The 20,563-nt window shown below is 41.5% G+C and overlaps 1 protein-coding gene across 1 annotated transcript in view; it reads left to right on the top strand.

The window, feature by feature from the left end:
* The window catches only part of LOC129862139 (laminin subunit beta-1-like), a 36,772-nt gene that overhangs the window by 578 nt on the left and 15,631 nt on the right, over positions 1 to 20,563 (top strand). The window contains exons 2-17 of the mRNA XM_055933513.1: positions 70 to 242; positions 2,389 to 2,530; positions 5,834 to 5,907; positions 7,324 to 7,512; positions 7,678 to 7,741; positions 7,939 to 8,141; positions 11,033 to 11,153; positions 11,368 to 11,556; positions 13,131 to 13,307; positions 13,420 to 13,532; positions 15,439 to 15,518; positions 15,738 to 15,873; positions 16,002 to 16,160; positions 16,347 to 16,474; positions 16,932 to 17,052; positions 17,237 to 17,438. Coding sequence (XP_055789488.1) covers positions 70 to 242; positions 2,389 to 2,530; positions 5,834 to 5,907; positions 7,324 to 7,512; positions 7,678 to 7,741; positions 7,939 to 8,141; positions 11,033 to 11,153; positions 11,368 to 11,556; positions 13,131 to 13,307; positions 13,420 to 13,532; positions 15,439 to 15,518; positions 15,738 to 15,873; positions 16,002 to 16,160; positions 16,347 to 16,474; positions 16,932 to 17,052; positions 17,237 to 17,438 — 2,271 coding nt within the window. The remainder of the gene's footprint in view (positions 1 to 69; positions 243 to 2,388; positions 2,531 to 5,833; positions 5,908 to 7,323; positions 7,513 to 7,677; positions 7,742 to 7,938; positions 8,142 to 11,032; positions 11,154 to 11,367; positions 11,557 to 13,130; positions 13,308 to 13,419; positions 13,533 to 15,438; positions 15,519 to 15,737; positions 15,874 to 16,001; positions 16,161 to 16,346; positions 16,475 to 16,931; positions 17,053 to 17,236; positions 17,439 to 20,563) is intronic.

Below are 20,563 nucleotides of genomic sequence, written 5' to 3'. Positions count from 1 at the left end.
AATAAAACGTCACTCCGCAACCTGTATTGAATAAATCCCATTGTTCAATATTGCCTCTTCTTTGTGTAGCCGCAGGGGCGTGCGTCCTTGCCCAGGTACCAGAGTTCAGCGATGTGTGCACAGAGGGGAGCTGCTACCCCGCCACGGGAGACCTTCTCATCGGCAGAGCCCACCAACTCTCTGCCAACTCCACATGCGGCCTCCACCGGCCCGAGCCGTTCTGTATCGTCAGTCATTTACAGGTAAATGCTTCTGGCACAAGTACAGAGACTATTTGGACTAGGCCCCAGGTGTTATTATAGGCCTATATACTTCATTAACTATCACACAAATATAGTTACTCCAAGTTGACAACAGTTCAATCAATAGGATTCGTTATTATTTCAATGGCACGAGCGCGTAAAAGTACCGATATACAATATTCAAGAAAAGCAAGCTCTGATTTGTTGTGCCTCTACGCAGCATTTGGAGTCTCTCATTCATGCCTGTAGTAGCGAGGGAGATAAGCAATACATAGATATGCTCCATAATAAAGCATTCCTGTAATTGCTAACCTCAGGGTGTTTGCTCTTGGAAATGGGAAGATAGTTTTGACCTTGTGAAAATTGGTGTTGAGAATAAAATGGTGCTATATTCATTGTCTTGCATGCCTGGAAAGGGATTCCTTTCCCAAGTCATCTAGGTTACTACTAAACAAAGTAACAAAGTGCAAAGAGGCACAAACAGGCTATGTGGTTAACTCAAAATTAAACATTAATTACAGTATCACATATTAAATGATAATATTGTTTCATTTCCTCAGTAAGAAAAGCTCCCCTATTTATTTTAATGGGGAATAAATGCATGCTCAAAATTAAAATTCTCTTGCCATGGGCAATGTGGCGTTCAGATTCCATAATAACTACTGTACGGTTTACAGTCAATCTCTTGTCTGTTGGGGGTGGAATATATAAATGGGATATATTCCAAATATCCCTTGGGCTTTTATTCTCAATACAAGGACTTCCTTTCACATTTTTTTTCTTAAACTGCTGCTTTCTCAATATGAGCGTAGGAGTGGGAAAGATGTTTAGGATTTGGGAAGGATTGGTTTAGGAGTTGCACGACCCTCTGAGTTGTCTAGACTGCTTCCTGGATCACACAATCATTCTATAAGCATTATTGAGGTTCAGAACAACAATGACTTGAAAGTGGCTGTGCCAGCAGCTTGGATGCATGGGGGCTCATTGTATTGGCACAGACATTCCATGGTTAGAGATATCAAACAACCATCACTTGAGGAGCCACCATCAAATACTTTTGCCGTGCACTTACATGAAAATAAATGGTTGCCTTGCTTGAGACATCATCCTATTTCATCAGTATCCACCTAAATCAAATGTACTAGAAATGGCTGATTCTTGTTCTCCCCCACCTTAACTGTAGAGTATTTGTGAACACTTCTATGATGTGTTGAGCATATTTTTAAAGCAGGGGTGTCAAATTCATTTCACAGAGGGCCTAGTGTCTGCAGGTTTTTGTTTTTTCCTTTCAATTAAGCCCTAGACAACCAGGTGTGGGGAGTTCCTTACTAATCAGTGACCTTAATTCATCACTTAAGTACAAGGTAGGAGCGAAAACCCACAGGCACACTCAGCCCTCCGTGAAATTAGTTTGATACGTGTGATTTAAAGTATGGTTTGCCCTGAGCATGCAAAGAATTTAAGATGGAAATCTAATATAATTAAATGAATTACGTTTATGTCACCACTGAAGTAGAGAGAAACCAGATCGTGTCAGTGAAAGACGTGATGCAACAGGGTTACATTTCTTATCAAACACATATCTATGAACTGGAATTCAAACAAATGTGTGTGGCTGGGGACACACTATTCTGTTGCATGCTCTGGATGTGTAGAATGTTTACAATCTTGTAAAGTTGTTTTCTTGTCAAGTGGTGAAAAGACGGAAGGAAATCCAGATGATGCTGAATTTGAACCCTTGAGCATGTGTATACACACACACACACACACGCACGCACGCACGCACGCACGCACACACACACACACACACACACACGTACACATAGTGTGTTTTCTGAACTTCTGGTGGCCAAACGAAACATGCATTGTCAGCAGCCTAAGGTAAGCCTTCACTGATGAGTGAGACCAGGGCAAGACAGACTCCTCATTTCAAAGTAGTTAAGCCCCTATTTAGCTCAATCACTTATTTCAGCATCTATATCTGCTCTTGATAAAATACCCAATTTCAATTACTTCTGTATGAATGGGCTCTTCAAAGATGTTCATTATCTGTACCCTCACCTGATTGGGAGAAATCGGCTTGGCATCCCAAGAATCACACTGACATTTTTATCTCTCTTTCTCCCAATCTTCACGGTCTCTTCAGGAAGAGAAGAAATGCTTTGTGTGTGACTCCACCGACGTCTATGTCAAAAGCGTGGTTAACGCCACCACCGGCCACCGAGTGGAGAATGTCGTGACCACATTCGCCCCCAACCGCCTGAAAACCTGGTGGCAGTCAGAGAATGGTGAGTTCTCGTGGGGGGAAATTGGTGGATGGCTAGTAGGTAGATGAGTTCAATTAAAGGCGACTCGGTCTTCTTTCCCCCCTCAGTATATGTTCACCCTCCAATCCCTTCCCTAACCCCTTTAATCAATGTGAAGGGAGACATCAAAGAGAAAGCAGAAATGGCTGACTTATTAGATGATGACCAGTTTCTAAACTTTGGAATGACAGGATTATCCCATGGGGAATGATTACCTAGGTGGCTGTTAGATGAGGCGGGGTTACACCCTGTGTACTGGCGGCCCGTTTGCCGAATTTGGCCCGTGTGTGGTTTTATTTGGCCCCCCACATTTTCTGAGAAAAAAACATTTATTTTACATTTTTATTGTTGGACATAATAGACTAAAAACACCAGGAAATCAGCTCCAAATTATTTTAATTTAAGAAATCAGTTCTCAAGTATTCCCACGCTTAGTAGAGAGAAACATGTAATTGTATACATATGCAAGCAAGGTTTGAAAATATGTTTCAGTCAAACATTATACTGTATCTGCTTGGGCTTCTTGAGGTCAATTTGCTATCTACAAATGATTTGTAATTATGTTCCGGCCCCCCGACCATCCACTCAAGACTTGGACATACATTTTTGCCAACACATGGCTAACCTTTGTTTAACCAGTTTAACAGCTGCTTTTAGTGAAAATGTGTTTGGAGTAACCTTTCTAGCTAATAGGCTATGTTAGAGTTTGCACTTCCTCTTCCAATTATAATATGGGGAGGTCAAAATTATTTAAAAAAAACTATGTACCAAATCTATTAGTTTTAAAATGGTGATTACTTCTCCTTGCCATTATCATTCACCTGATGAAATGACAAAACATGTGCAAAACATTTTTTTGCTGACGCATGTCCCTGGGTCACGGTCTGCCTGGGAGGGTGTCCCTCGGAAAGAACAAGTTGAAGACCCCTGGTTTTGAAGCATTGTTAATGATTACTAGGAGGCCAAAAGCATTGAAATCGTCCACAACTTAGATACAATTTCAGCTATCCCAAGTGCATCTTGCCTTGAAGAGTTAACTCACAAAAAAGTGCTGGAAGGATATAAGATTCAGAAAGTAATCTGACTAGGAGTTAGGGGAGGTTTGGCCGAGGATAAAGCGCTGGGAATATTTCTCCGGAAAGAACAGGAAGGAGGTTAATACTCACTAGTGGAGCGGCCAACTACACAGATGGGCCTGGCAAAAGAGACAGGGAATTTCCATTCATAATCCAGACATTACTGTACTAGATCCACTCTATTACAACACTGTCCCAGTAGGCCCCAGCTCAAAGCACAACACTCTTACTACCTTTTCCAACTGTCTTCTCCTCAAAAGCTGTGCAAGACCATCGCCCAAGAACACAGATCCTAATACATTTGTTTTGTTAAGTTGTATTTTTTAAATATTTTTTTTAAAGCGACTTTGAGATTCTACTTGTAATGAAAAGCGCTATATAAAATGCATGTATTATTATTATTCCATTATAATTATTATAAGCACAGGTGAGGTTCCCCCAAAACTGATGTAAAACTGACACTCAATAGTCCCATTCTACAATATAAGATGGGGGGAAACGCATTCGTGCTTAGTTGATGAACTCTGTGTTGTTGCTAAAGTAACGCATTAATTGTATATAGTCTAATGATGAGTTCGAACATTTTCTCCTGTTAATAACCTCCCTGGGATATGTGGGACGCTTGCGTCCCACTTGGCCAATAGCCAGGGAAAATGTAGAGCGCCAAATTCAAAAAAATGATATAAAATCAAACTTTCATTAAATCACACATGTAAGATACCAAATTAAAGCTACACTCGTTGTGAATCCAGCCAACATGTCAGATTTCAAAAAGGCTTTTTGGCGAAAGCATAAGATGCTATTATCTGATGATAGCACAACAGTAAACAAAAAGAGTGTAGCATATTTGAACCCTACAGGCGCAATACCAAACGCAGAAATAAAATATAAATCATGCCTCACCTTTGACGAGCTTCTTTTGTTGGCACTCCAATATGTCCCATAAACATCACAAATGGTCCTTTTGTTTGATTAATTCCGTCCATATATATCCAAATTGTCCATTTATTTGGTGCTTCCAATTTGCGCAACGTCACTACAAAATATCTCAAAAATTACCTCTAAACCTTGCCATAACATTTCAAACTACTTTTGTAATACAACTTTAGGTATTTTTAAACGTTAATAATCGATCAAATTGAAGACGGGTCTATCTGTTTTCAATACAGGAGATCAACAAACTAACGCTACTTTTCTAGTCTTGCGCAACTCTCAAACAGTACACATAACGTTACACTGATTCCAGATGGCCGTTCTTCTTCATTGCACAAAGGAATAACCTCAACCTATTTCCAACAACTGGTGACATCCAGTGGAAGCGGTAGGAACTGCAAACAGGTTGATTAGAAATCTAGCATCCCAATGAAAACTTGAACAGACAGTGACCTACATTTTTTTTTATCTGAATGGTTAGTCCTCGGGGTTTTGCCTGCTACATAAGTTCTGGTATACTCACAGACATGATTCAAACAGTTTTAGAAACTTCAGAGTGTTTTCTATCCAAGTCTACTAATAATATGCATATCTTATATTCTGGGGATGAGTAGAAGGAAGTTGAAATTGGGCACGCTATTTATCCAAAAGTGAAAATGCTGCCCCCTATCCTAGAGAAGTTATACATTGTTGCATATTGATAAGTGGTGGCTTGTTCTTGCTCTTATTGCTAAATGATAAACATAACCAATTAATATTAGTTTCACCAAAGAAATAGAGATATTTGAAATGGTTAAGTTGTTATTTGCTGCTTAACTACCCAGTAGCTATGCGTAAAATCCACTGCCCCATTTTGTGGCAAAGAAGAATGTCAGGAATCAGAACGGAAGCCATGAGCTTTATATCATAGAACAGAACTAACCATGAAAATACTATGAAGGGAGAGGTGAAGAGTTAATGCATGTTTTTTGGTCCAGAAGATGCACTGTGAAGAGTGGATAAGTGTCATGTACTGTATAGTTAACCATTCCAGCTTGTGTTATGCTTGGCTCAATTGGAAACCTGTATGTACACTCATGTTTTTGTTTCTGTCTCTCCTTCCGCTCTCCACCCTCTCTGACTTCATCACGTTTTTAAATTCTATTCTTCCCTTGCCGTTTGACCCTCTATTTTTTCTCTGTCCCCTCTATCTCTCCCTCCCTTTTAACATTATTTCTCTTTCCCCCTGTCCTTTCCCTCCTTGTCTCTTTCTCCCGCTTCTTCCTTCTTTCCCCAGGTCTTGAGAAAGTGACCATCCAGCTGAACTTGGAGGCAGAGTTTCATTTCACCCACCTCATCATGACCTTCAAGGTAACCAATGGGGAGACCGGGTCAGAGGGCTCAATGTGGGGGAGCGTGGGTAGTGTGTAAGGGGATGCTGGCTGGACCGTCTACTCTAGAGATTATCAGAAGGCTTGGCCTCGTGGGAGGTCTACCATACACACAAACACACACACACACACACACACACACACACACACACACACACACACAGCTGTGTGAGCCTGAGGAATGGAGAACAGACCGCCCACCAGTCTGGGGTTGTTCGCTCCACACAGATCTGGCCTGTATCACTTTACTCACAATTGCAGCTAATTTATGCTGTGTAACAGGAATTTTGTAATACAGCCAATATTGAACTAAACTGTGACATCAATTTTGTGTGACAAATACAGCTGAAATAACAATTTGAGATTAATTTCAAGTTATGAATAAATGTACTGTGACTGACATACCCAATGGGTAGCAGCTTATGATAGGAAGGATGTGAAGAAACATGTCTTATGTCCCTACTATCCATAGATATTTCAACATAAAGATGTTCCCGTAGTATAACCGAATTGACATTGTAATTATGGCATTATGGTATCTAATCTTTTTCGATCAGTTCACACCTAATATTGATACTATGCATGGCAGTCTCTCTTGGCTAAGAGTTGAGGAAAGACTGACTGCATCACTTCTTGTTTTTATAGGAAACATTAATGTGTTGGAAATTCACTTGCGCTATATAAGATGGAATGGAGTTCCATGCACTCATGGCTGTGTATAATACTGAACGTTTACTTAAATTTGACTGGACCTGGGGACTGTGAAAAGACCCCTGGTGACATGTCTGGTGGGGTAAGTGTGTGTGTCAGTGCTGTGTGTATGTTGACTATGCAAACAATTTCGAATTTTCCAACACATGAATGTTTCTTATAAAAACAAGAAGTGCCGCAGTCAGTCTTTCCTAAACTCAAAATTCCTGTTACACAGCATAAATGAGCTGCAAATGTGAGTAAAGTAATACAGGCCAGACCTGGTTTCAAAAAATAAATAAAGCAAAATCTCAAGGCACAAAGCCTCTCCCCTATGTGACCTACTTGTTGTGTGTATGTACTGACAGGTATGTGTAACTGATAGATGCACACATTTACTACATGTTAATGTTTTTAAATGTATGTAAATTGTAAAGTATTTTGTCTGTAATGTCTTTTCCGTTATATGTCGGACTCCAATAAGACTAGCTGTCGCCATTGGCGTTGGGTAATGGGGATCCTAATACATCATAATACATTTCTCTCCTGGCTATGGTACTCACGTCATCTTTTATTACAGCGGATGATGTACGTTTAGAAAAGGTGGGCCATTTTCCAGATGTACTCATGGTCAAATTGCTGGTTATAACCTCAGTGCATATGTATATCACCAAGATGCATAAGAATGGTTTTTCCTCTTTGACAGACCTTCCGGCCTGCTGCCATGGTGATTGAGCGGTCGGCTGACTTTGGGAAGAACTGGCAGGTGTACCGTTACTTCGCCTACGACTGTGAGTCAGCATTCCCTGCCATATCCTCGGGGCCCATGCAGAAAGTGGATGACGTCATCTGCGATTCACATTACTCCGACATCGAACCATCGACAGAGGGAGAGGTGTGTGTTTTGCATGACTGAGTTATTTATGCATGACTGAGTTATTAATTAATAACTAATTAATAACGAAGTAATAACTAATTACATATGACACAATATTCTGGATGTATTGAGAGAAAAGAAGCCATTTGAAAAAATCGTGTAATCCCACATCTGTCTCTGTAGGTCATCTTCCGAGTTTTGGATCCAGTTTTCCGTATTGAAGATCCCTACAGCCCCAGAATCCAAAGTAAGTTCCAGCTATAATATGTGTACTTAATGATGTATGTCTGCTAATAAGTTATTGTTATTATCCTTCCCATTTTTGGACAAATACCAGCTATGTTGCTTATTAACCGACTATATTGTAACTGCAAAATAAATGTCTACATACAATGACCTCAGGGCTACAAGCTAATGGCTAACACATGTCTCTTTCTCCTTTAGACATGTTGAAGATCACCAACCTAAGGGTGAAGTTCACCAAGCTGCACACCCTGGGAGACAACCTGCTGGACTCCCGCATGGAGATCAAGGAGAAGTACTACTATGCTGTCTACGACTTGGTGGTACGGGGTAACTGCTTCTGCTACGGACACGCCTCTGAGTGCGCGCCCGTCGATGGGGCTGGGGATGTTGTTGAGGGAATGGTGAGTTCTCGATGATAAGATTATCCTAGTTTTCATCGTCTACTACATAGTCCCACAAACCCGCCATCACCCAGTTGATTGCCTGTTTTGTTTTCTGTAGTACATTAGGTCAGTGGCGGACGGTGCCGTTTAAGATGAGGGAGGACGCACATTTTTTTACGAGAATGGCTTTATTTCTGTTACAGCATATTGGATGACTATCATTTATATTCCATTCACCCAACTCAATGTAACATCGATAGGTTTAGGCTGCTACATGATACTCTAATTGTCCCTATACAGACCATGAGGTTGCTACAACCTAGCCTATGAATGAAAGTTTACAATGTAGGTACACAGGTCGAGAGAAACATTTTGAGTAATCAAGGTGACAGACAGTGGCACATTCAATACTGCCTTGCATACGCTTGCCTGCATCTAGCTCAGCTGTAACAAACTCATTCCACGGAGTGTCGGAGGGATTTTAGTTTTTCCTTTCAATTAAGACCTAGACAACCAGGTGAGGGGAGTTCCCTACTAATTAGTGACCTTAATTCATCTATCAAGTACAAGGTTGGAGCGAAAACCCGCAGATACACAGCCCTCTGTGGAATGATCTGGTTGATCTTGGATGTAATCATTAGTCCAACAGTTACAAACAAGAGTTCTATTCAGGTATGTTTATCCCTGTTTCGTTTCATTTACTTCTGTTTAAGAAACGTTTTTCAACACAATCGGCAGAATGAATACAAACCTGATCACATGCAAACACAGTTCACTTTCATAGCAGCCACATACAAACAGCATGATCAGTTTGGTCGTTAATTCCTTCTCGCATCTAAGTGTGCTCCTCCTCTCATCTTTTCCTCTTGCTTGTGGGCTTCAGTGCACAACAAATCAGCTGTCTGTGACCATGCAAAAAATACTTTCCAAGCTAAATCTTCATATCATAACCCCTACACGCAGCCAACATTGTTGTCACCATATTAACTAACATCAGTCAACATAGCTACTAGAACTAACACGTTAGTAATCTCGCTTCATGCAGTACAGTGTACAGTTAGCAAGCAGTTTAGCAGTTACACCAGTGGGCCCCAGTGGCAATAAATGAATAAAACCAAAAGCTGAACTTGACTTGGAAAAGTTCCAGTGTTGGATAGCCATAGCCAGCTAGCTAACATAGCATCCTTCACTATTTTAGTCGATTGTTTGAGTAGGCTAAACTAGCTACCAGCATTCTCTAGCCATGTGAAAGTGAAAAAAATACAACTAAATATAGCTATCTCTCTCTCTCTCTTACTTCTCCTTCATTTTTAAAGAAATTCATTTGTTCCAAATTGTTCAACTATTGTCTTTTTCTCTCTTTGAGTCATCTACTAACCACATTTTATGCACTGCAGTGCTAGCTAGCTGTAGCTTATACTTTCAGTACTAGATTCATTCTCTGATCCTTTCATTGGGTGGACAACATGTCGGTTCATGCTGCAAGAACTATGATAGTTTGGAGGACGTTCTCTGGAAATTGTCATAATTACTGTGTAAGTCTATGGAAGGGGGCGAGAACCATGAACCTCTTAGGTTTTGTATTGAAGTCAATGTACCCAGAGGAGGACGGAAACTAGCTGTCCTCCGGCTACACCATGGTGCTACCCTACAGAGTGCTGTTGAGGCTACTGTAGACCTTCATTGCAAAACAGTGTGTTTTAATACATTTTTTGGGGTGACGTGAATTCACGATTCACGAAGTCTGTGCATTTACATGTGTTTGTCACTGTTTGAGAACAACTGAGTTTGTGTTGGTGAGAATGTGTTTCTCCATCTGTGTGTGCTTGGTAGACTGTGTGTGGACAACATGTGTCTGTGTGTGTACATGTTTGTCTGTCTGTGTATGCTAGGGAGAGAAAAGGCAGCGCACTTCCTGTTTAGTCTCTGCTATGGTCTGTTTACAGTCTGTGTCTGTCTGCGGCTAGGCTACTCTACCTCTTGTTCACTGTTATTATAAAGCCTATTCACCAAGAAATAGGAAAGTAACTCTATTAACTTTGGGGCAGCAGGTAGCCTAGTGGTTAGAGCATTGGGCCAGTAACCGAAAGGTTGCTAGATCGAATCTCCGAGCTGACAAGGTAAACATCTGTCGTTCTGCCCTTGAGCAAGGCAGTTAACCCACTGTTCCTAGGCCGTCATTGTAAATACGAATTTGTTCTTAACTGACTTGCCTAGTTAAATAAAGATTAAATAAATAAAACAAAACTTAAGATTAATCAAACTCTCTTATTCTTCTCAAACCCATTTTGCAGAGTGGTTGTCAAATTGATTCCCTCACATTACAATGTCTTAAAGACAAAACAAGATACAGTTACACCTTGCCTGAAGATGCCTAACATAAAAGCAACACAATCCTGTCATGAGTGACATAGTGCCTGTTATAACAGCTCAAGTCATGACACCAAATGCGTGGCACGTATCTGACATTTTGTTGAAGGTTTTAATATTGAATTGTTAGTTTGAGTCTGTCTATCTGTCAGCAAACTGGCATTTGTCCATTCAGTTTAATGCAGAACAGATGAGAGCTAGTCAACACTGTAAACATGTCCTGCAGCCATCTGGAATAGGAATACATGGACCGGCTTTCGTCTGTAGTTTCCCTTTGCTTTTGCACTGATATCTCAGATGTAATTGACCATGATGGTCAAGGGGAGCGCAGTCAAATAGCACTGAGGCCTCAGTCTCTGTACAGTAGTTGATAGATCCCTGAACTGCCCTATTAAACCCTGATTATGGCCTGTGAAATCATTTTAAGGGGGATATCAATAAATCGTTTATGTACATGCATAGCAACGAAGTAATGGCATATTCACTGCTTGTAAGTGCTTATTAATGCTAGTTTCTCACCTCTGTATGTTTTCCCTAAGGTCCATGGCCACTGTATGTGCAACCACAACACCATGGGGTTGAACTGTGAGAAGTGTCAGGACTTCTACCATGACCTGCCCTGGAGACCAGCCGAGGGACGCAATACCAACGCCTGTAAAAGTAAGCCACCTTAAGCTAACAAACTGTCTTAATAAAGAGTTCCCAAAGGGGAATATTATAGTTTGTGTCCCCTTTCAATGAATCACTTGTGATGACAGGCTGCAGTGTCTGCTCAGACCGTTTACAACCCTCCAACTGCCTTTTTATAAACACTGTGAATCAGCATGTTGTCTTTGCCCCCCTCCCTTCCCCCAATATGTCTCTCTCTCTGCAGAATGTAACTGTAACCAGCACTCAGACTCGTGTCACTTCGACATGGCAGTATACGTCTCCACGGGTAACGTGAGCGGTGGTGTGTGTAATGAGTGCCAGCACAACACTATGGGACACAACTGTGAACAGTGCAAACCCTTCTACTTCCAGCACCCAGAGAGGGACATCCGTCACCCCAGTATCTGTGAACGTAGGTTGAACCTTGAACTTCAAACTCCAACCCCCTCTACTCTTCCACACCCCACCATCCAAACCCAGTCTTTCCTATCTCCATCCATCTTTCCATCCATCCATCCTGTTATTTTCTCCCCATTACTTCTCCACCTCTTCCCCTCTACTGTTTCTTCCACTCTTCCTCCCTCCATCTCTACACTTAACTCCTACTCCCCACTCTCCCTCATCTCATCCGTGACTCTGTCTGTCTCTCTTTAGAAATATATTTGTATATTTTCTCCTCCCATCTGGCTCTTTGATCCTGCCTCTGTGGTCTGGATCTGAGAGAGAACACCTGGGTTTTTGAAGCTTTATCAGCCAAACCAGTGGTGTCTCCTTTTAACTCCAAACCACTGTAGGGTGGAGAGAGACCCTTCTCATGTGTCACCTACCCCCTAGGCTTTCATGGCTCTAGGTAGAAATTGACCTCAGGCCGCAGGGGATGCTGACCTCAGACTAGCATCTGGGAGAACTTCATCCTAAACTGCTTTGATGTGTGAATGATGGGCTTGTTAGGCTTTTCATACTTGTCTCACCAGTGTTTTGAGTCCTTGTGTTTGAGGTGTGTGAGAGAGAACTTCCATTCAAGTTTCAAGTTTTTTATTGTTATCACGTTCCTGACCTGTTTTCCTTTGTTTTTGTATTTGTTTAGTATGGTCAGGGCGTGAGTTGGGGTGGGCATTCTTTGTTATGTATTTCTATGTTGGGTTCTTTTCTATTAGCCTTATATGGTTCTCAATCAGGGACAGGTGTTTGACGTTTCCTCTGATTGAGAACCATATTAAGGTAGGCTGTTCTCACTGTTTGTTTGTGGGTGATTGTTCCTGTGTCTGTGTATGTCGCACCACATGGGACTGTTTCGTTTTCGTTCGTTTGGTTAGTCTGTTCCTGTTCGTGCGTTCTTCGTGTTTATGTAAGTTCACATGTTCAGGTCTGTCTACGTCGTTTTATTGTTTTGTAATTTTCCAAGTGTTTTTTCGTGTTCGTCTTTGCATTTAATAAATCATTATGTCTACATACCTCGCTGCGTGTTGGTCCGATCCATGCTCCTCCTCGTCTGAGGAGGAGAACGAATATGACAGCCGTTACAATTGTCACTTGCACAAGTACAGTGAAATGCCTTACTTGCTTGCTCTTTCCCAACAATGCTGTAACACCCTTTGTAAGCCTTTTTTCTTCCCTTTGGTATTCAGTTTGATATTATTGTTAGCCTGCAGGTAGCTACAGTAGCTACTAAATTCTTCAAGCAGATGAAAGAACATTTTTAAGGGATTTTAAAATAACCTTCAGAGATTATAATATGTACCTTTCTTGAAGAGGATGTACTTCCCTTATGAAAGATCAAATACCTCCCATTGATACTGAGCTTGACCATTTCCTTTTGCTTGTTAAGTCTGACTTCCATTCCATGAATGTGGATTTCACAATTTTTTCTTCGTCCTGTTAGCTAGTCACCATTACAGCTTTCTACTCCCCCAGTTCCACTCGCAATACTCAATTTTACATCATAATGCCTAACTCAATGTTCCTGATGTTTCTCCATCTCTGTAGCGTGTAACTGTGATCCGGTGGGCTCTCTGAATGGTGGGATCTGTGACAGGATGACTGATGTGTCGTCTGGACTGATCGCTGGCCAGTGTCGCTGCAAGCCCAATGTGGAGGGAGAGCAATGTGACCAGTGCAAACAGGCCCACTACGGCTTGGGAGACCACCTTCTGGGCTGCATGGGTAAAGACACACACACACACATTTACTCATGTGTTATTGGAGTCTGTAGCTTTTTCAGGCAGTAAGATGTCTACATTTTATTTGAATACCTATAAATTGTTGTTTTTCCCAGCCTGCACCTGTAATGCCCTGGGGACAGTTCCTGGAGGGAGCCCATGTGATACAGACTCGGGAGGCTGTTACTGCAAACGCCTGGTCACCGGGAGGGACTGTGACCAATGTATGGTAAGGAACATTATTTTTCTGATTTACATACTTGTACACAAGAGTCGCTAATCAAAGTCCACATTGCTGTCTGATGTACCAAAAGGTTAACGCTTTCACTCTGTAAGAGATAGTTGACTTATGATCTCATGGCATTTGACGTCACCAATGGCCACTAGTTACACATCTGCTACACACATCTACTACATACACTGCTTCAGAAAGTTTTCACACCCCTTGATTGTTTACACATTTTGTTGTGTTACAGCCTGAATGTAATATTTTTGGGGGTCACTGGCCTACACACAATACCCCATAATGTCATAGTGAAGTTATGTTTTTCAACGTTATTAATATTATAATATTTTTTTAATGTTCTTTTTTTTTTACAAATAAATTAAAATTAGAAATTGAAATGTCTTGAGTCAATAAGTATTCAACCCCTTTGTTAAGGGAAACCTAAATATTTCAGGAGTATAACAAGTCACAATAATTTGCATGTGTGTAATAATAGTGTTTACATGATTTTTGAATGACTACCTCATCTCTGTACCCCACACATACAATTATCTGTAAGGTCCATCAGTCGAGGAGTGAATTTCAAACACTGATTGCACCACAAATACCAGGGAGGTTTTTTAATGCCTGGCAAAGAAGGGTACTTATTGGTAGTTTGATTTTTTTTAAGCAGACATTGAATATCACTTTGAGCATGGTGAAGTTATTAAAACACTTTGGATGGTGTATCAATACAGTCACTACAAAGATACAGTCGTCCTTCCTAACTCAGTTGCCGGAGAGGAAGGAAACCCCTCAGAGATCAGGCCAATGGTGACTTTAAACAGTTACAGAGTTGAATGGCTGTGCTAGGAGAAAACTGAGAATGGATAAACAACATTGTAGTTACTCCACAATACTAACTTAATTGACAGACTCAAATGAAGGAAGCCTTTACAGAATAAAAATATTCCAAAATATGCATCCTGTCACGTTCCTGACCTGTTTTCTCTTGTTTTATATGTCTTTATTGGTCAGGGCGTGAGTGTTGGGTGGGCAGTCTATGTTTTCTATTTCTATGTGGGGTTTTGTGTTCGGCCTGGTATGATTCTCAATTAGAGACAGGTGTGTATCGTTTGTCTCTGATTGAGAGTCATACTGAGGCAGCCAGGGTTTCACTGGTGTTTTGTGGGTGTTTGTTTCCTGTGTTAGCGTTTGGGCCACACAGGACTGTTGCAGGTTAGTCACGTTTGTTGTTTTGTTAATTTGTAGTGTTTGTTGGTTTGCCATTAAAATCATGAATACCTCCTACTCCGCATCTTGGTCCGATCCATGCTCCTCCTCGTCTGAGGAGGAGAACGACAGTGACAGCCGTTACACATCCTGTTTGCAAGAAGGCACTAAAGTTATACTGCATAACATGTTGCAAAGCAATTCACTTTTTGTCCTGAGTACAAAGTGTTATGTTTGGGGCAAATCTAAAACAACACATTACTCCATAGTTTCAAGCATAATGGTGGTTGCATCATGTTATGGGTATGCTTGTAATCGTTAAGGACTGGGGATTTTTTTCAGGATAAAAAAAGAAACAAAATGGAGCTAAACCTACTGTAGAGTAAAACCTGGTTCTGTCTACTTGAAGAATTTAAAAAAGAATAATGGCCAAATGTTGCACAATCCATGTGTGGAAAGCTCTTAAAGACTTACCCAGAAAGATTGTAATCACTGCCAATGGAGCTTCTACCAAGTATTGACTCAGGGGTGTGAATACTTATGTAAATGAGATATTTATGCATAAACTTTTCTAAAGATATGCAAAAATGTCTTAAAACATGTTGTCACTTTGTCATTGTGGGGTATTGTGCATAGATGGGTGTCATTAAAGGGTTGTTTTTAACAATGTGCGTGTGTGTGTTTATGTGTCCTACAGCCTCAGCACTGGGGGCTAAGCAATGACATGGATGGCTGCAGACCATGTGACTGTGACCTGGGTGGAGCCATCAATAACGAGTGAGCTCAAAGTTCACCTGGCTAATTCATTAATCTAAATGCCTCACTTAAAAAATGTATAATTTCTAAACGATTCTTCATAGTTGCCTCTTTTCATACAGCCACAGAAGTCTTAAAAGGAACTGTTACCTTGAATGCAACACTAAGATGAACACTTTTTAAACTCTGATTAAACTCCCTGACATTCCCTCCCTGTCCTCTCTCTCTCTCTCACTCCAGTTGTTCCCAAGAGACTGGTCAGTGTGTGTGTCGAGAACACATGTTTGGCCGGCGCTGTGACCAGGTGGAGTCAGGCTTCTACTTCATCGCCCTGGACCACTACACCTACGAGGCAGAGGATGCCAAATTTGGACCTGTGAGTTACCTTTCTACCTTTGACCTTTGGCCAATGACCCTGATGTGTCTTTCTTCTTCTAAGTTCTTCTGGGATCATGGGTGTTCCCTACTAATCCTTGTGACTCTTTTCTCCCTCTCTATCTCCAGGGTGTGACAGTAGTGCAGAGACCCCACCCTCAGGACCGTGGCCCCACCTGGACAGGGATAGGTTTCGTCAATGTTCCCGAGGGGGCCTACCTGGAGTTCTCCATTGACAACATCCCCCACTCCATGGAATATGACATCCTCATCCGCTACGAGCCTCAGGTCAGTCCCAGCACATACTGCCTTCCCAATGGACGTAAACTCCGGGGCACATGAGTGTCAGAGGGTTTTAATTTCTTCCTTTACTTAATTGATTATGTTAGGTAACGTCACTGCTTGTCAAGGTCCTGTCATTACCCTTTTGTTTACCTGTTTACCAATGTCTATGTACCTGTTACGTTGCCGTAGTTACCAGACCAGTGGGAGGAGGTGTTGATGACGGTGATGCGGCCCAGTGTGATTTCAGCTGACAGTCGCTGTGCCAACACCATGCCTGACGACGACAACCAGATGATATCCCTCCACCCCGGATCACGGTAAACACACACCGCCTCCTCTGTCAATGTTGAGGAAGGAGGACTGTTGGGTAACTGGTGGGTGGGTGTGAGAGATGAACTCTGAGTCTGTATAGTAGGTATCCACTGAGTCTGTATATTAAGTATCCTCTGAGTATTTATATTAGGTAAACTCCAAAGCTGTATATTAGGTATACTTTGAGTCTGTATATTAGGTATCCTTTGAATTTGTATATTAGGTGGTAGATTCTTGTCTGTATATTAGGTATACTTTGAGTCTGTATATTAGGTATCCTCTGAATTTGTATATTAGGTGGTAGATTCTTGTCTGTGTATTAGGTATTCTCTGAGTCTGTGTATGCACCATGTATACGCCCTGAGGGTTCCCCTTTGAAAACACTGATTTAGTGTGTGTCATAGGAGTATTTTTTAAACATGTGTTTTCTGACATCCATCTCTCTCTCTCTTGTCTCTTCAGATATGCAGTGCTCCCCAGACCAGTGTGTTTCGAGGCAGGGATGAACTACACTGTTCGTCTGAGTCTGCCCCTCTACTCCGCACTCAGTGACGTCCAGTCCCCATATACACTCATCGACTCGGTTAGTTCACACACACTGTCAAACACGTAGACACAACTCTGACTTTTGCTTGAAATATCCATCGATGTCTATTCGAGAGTTAGGCAGAAATTTCAGCTACTAGGATTTCATATTAGTTTTGGGCCCTTGCTGACTCCATACTAAATCTCATTCCATCTCCTGTAACTTTCTTCCCCATCTGTAGATTGTGCTGATGCCCCACTGTAAGAACCTGGAGATCTTCACTGGCTCTGAGGGCGGTGACTTGGCCACCAGCAGTGCCTGGGACACCTTCCAACGCTACCGCTGTCTGGAGAACAGTCAGAGCGTAGTGAAGACCCCGTCCACAGACATCTGCCACAACTTTATCTTCAGCATATCCGCTCTGCTGCACCAGGGAGCTAAAGGTATGGCACCACACTCCAGTCATGTGTGCTTGAACATACTTGTTTGCTCATGTATGGGTTTTTCAACTAAGGGTTTAAAAGGGTTTCTTAACTAAAGGTCTAAGTAGGTTTTTTAACTAAAAGTGGAACTGACAGCGTTTTAGAAACATAAAATCGTATTAAAATCTGTTCATATACACCCCTAGGAAGAATATAATGCCTTTAAAAAAAAACATTTTATGGGAAGCGATCACTTATATAAGGTCATTTTCACATTTTCATACTTTGATAGAAGGTTTGGTAATGACGTAAGAGATTTGTGAAAATTCTATAGCAATATGGAGTGGGAAAGCGGCTGTGCATTTGGACAATTAATAGACACTGCAGTAAATAAAACCTAATAAAAACATATCAGTCTCGTTCAGGACCTGACTCTACACAGACCGGTGCGCCATAGCCAATCAGAGCTGCAGTAAGCCTACAGTGTTCAGACCCCTTGACTTTTTTCACATGTTGTTACATTACAGCCTTATTCTAAAATTAATTAAATTGTTTTTATCACTCATTAATCTACATACAATACCCCATATTGACAAAGCAAAAACAGGTTTTTAGAAATGTTTGCTAATTTATATATATATATATGAAATATCACATTTACATAAGTATTCAGAACCTTTACTCAGTACTATGTTGAAGCTCCTTTGGCAGCGATTACAGTATTGAGTCTTGTTGTGTATGACTCTACAAGCTTGGTACACCTGTATTTGGGGAGGTTCTCCCATTCTTCTCTGCAGATCCTCAAGCTCTGTCAGGTTGGATGGGAAGCATCGCTGCACAGCTATTTTCAGGTCTCTCCAGAGATGTTAGATCGGGTTCAAGTCCAGGCTCTGGCTGGGCCACTCAAGGACTTTCGGAGACTTGTCCCAAAGCCACTCCTGTGTTGTCTTGGCTGTGTGCTTAGGGTCATTGTCCTGTTGGAAGGTGAACCTTCACCCCAGTCTGAGGCCCTGAACACTCTGGAGCATGTTTTCATCAAGGATCTCTCTGTGCTTTGTCCATTCAACTTTGACTCAATCCTGACTAGTCTCACAGTCCCTGCTGCTGAAAGACATTCTGATAGCATGATGCTGCCACCACCATGCCAGGGATGTTGCCAGGTTTCTCCAGATGTGGCGCTTGACATTCAGGCCAAAGTGTTCAATCTTGGTTTCATCAGACCAGAGAATATTGTTTCACATGGTCTGAGAGTCTTTAGGTGCCTTTTGGCAAACACCAAGCGGGCTGCCATGTACCTATTACTGAGGAGTGGCTTCCATCTGGCCACTCTACCATAAAGGCCTGATTGGTGGAGTGCTGCAGAGATGGTTGTCCTTGGAAGTTTCTTCCATCTCCACAGAGGAACTCCATAGCTCTGTCAGAGTGACCATCGGGTTCTTGGTCACTTTCCTGACCAAAGCCCTTTTCAAGGGCTCAATTTGGCCGTGAGGCCAGCTCTAGGAATAGTCTTGGTGGTTCCAATCTTCTTCCATTTAAGAATGATGGAGGCCACTTTGTTCTTGGGGACCTTCAATGCTGCAGACATGTTTTGGTACCCTTCCCCAGATCTGTGCCTCGACACAATCCTGTCTCGGAGCTCTACGGACAGTTCCTTCGACCTCATGGCTTGCTTTTTCCTCTGACATGCACTGTTAACTGTGGGACCTTATATAAATCAAAATGTTATTTGATTTATATAGACAGGTGTGTGCCTTTCCAAATCATGTCCAATCAATTGAATTTACCACAGGTGTACTCCAGTCAAGTTGTGGAAACATCTCAAGGATGATCAATGGAAACCGGATGCACCTGAACTCAATTTCAAGTCTCATAGCGAAGAGTCTGAATTCTTATGTAAATAAGGTATTTCTGTTTATTATTTTTAATACATTTTGCTAAAATTTCTAAAAACCTGTTTTCGCTTTGTCATTGTGGGGTATTGTGTGTAGATTGCTAAGGCTGAATAAGGCTGTAACATAACAAAATGTGGAAAAAGTTAAGGGGTCTGAAAACTTTCCGAAGGCTCTGTATATGCAAATAAGCCATTTTCCACACACTCCTGCTACTAATGTTAGCCAGCATGAGATGACCTCAAATCTAATGAGGGCACAGTAGATAAACCCTTCTCAAATGTTTTCAAGTTGTAGTTGGCTGTAAAAATTGCACTGATAAATTATGGGGAATAGTAGCCAGCTTACCCTTCTGTGGCTTGCCTGCCAATGCATGTTTGTCTCAACCCACGTTTTGACAACTGAATGGGAACTTGCCTGCCTGCCCGTCCGCCCATTTGATTGATGCTAACTGCATTTGATTGGCAACTAAGAGATATGCTAACTGTGGATAGTCGTTCAAGTTCAGCATGGCTAGTAATTTCACATTTCTTGCTAGCTAACCAAATATCTCTAGCTGTAGCCACCGAAAAACTCTTCCAATCGTCACATGAAATGACATCCTCCCAGCAGCTAGCTAGTTAGCTGCTGGGAGGATGTCATTTCATTTGACGATTGGATTAGTTTTTCGGTGGCTCTGGGTTTTTAGCTTGCTACATAAATGGATAAGCTAGCCTATTAGCCATGTTATCTGGTCATTGCCCTTGCTAGTTTGATTGTATTGACATTCCCAGCCTTCTTTACAGTTGTCTGTTTTTGTCCAAAATATTCAGTCAATGAAACTGAAACAGTGAACCTGAATTGCTGGAGGCAGCAAACAATGTACCAGGCCAGCTGTGATTTACAACCTGATAGCAATATTTGCTGGACGACCAAGAAATGTATTGGTGAATAAGCTATATTAATTATGCAGTGAACTGCATCCATCTATTCTGACAACAATACCTTACTCTACGTCATGGAATTTAGACTCAAATAGAACCTATTTTTATGCAGTTGGTTTTGTAGCATAAACTGGGAATTTTATATTTTTTACTGATATTATGATTGCCTATTTGTTTCATATCTGCAAAGTAGTTCAAACGCTGTCAGTTCCACTTTAACTAAAGATGGTTTCTTAACTAAAGGTCATTATCATAAAGTTTGTGTGTCAATCACATACAATTGACCCTGGTCGGCATTGTTTGTAAATGACAGGATTTCATTCCAATGTTGTCC

The sequence above is a fragment of the Salvelinus fontinalis genome, chromosome 9 (genome assembly GCF_029448725.1).
Source record: "Salvelinus fontinalis isolate EN_2023a chromosome 9, ASM2944872v1, whole genome shotgun sequence".
NCBI lineage: Eukaryota > Metazoa > Chordata > Actinopteri > Salmoniformes > Salmonidae > Salvelinus > Salvelinus fontinalis.
Note: the sequence above shows the minus strand (reverse complement) of the source record. Positions and strands in the feature narration are given on the sequence as shown.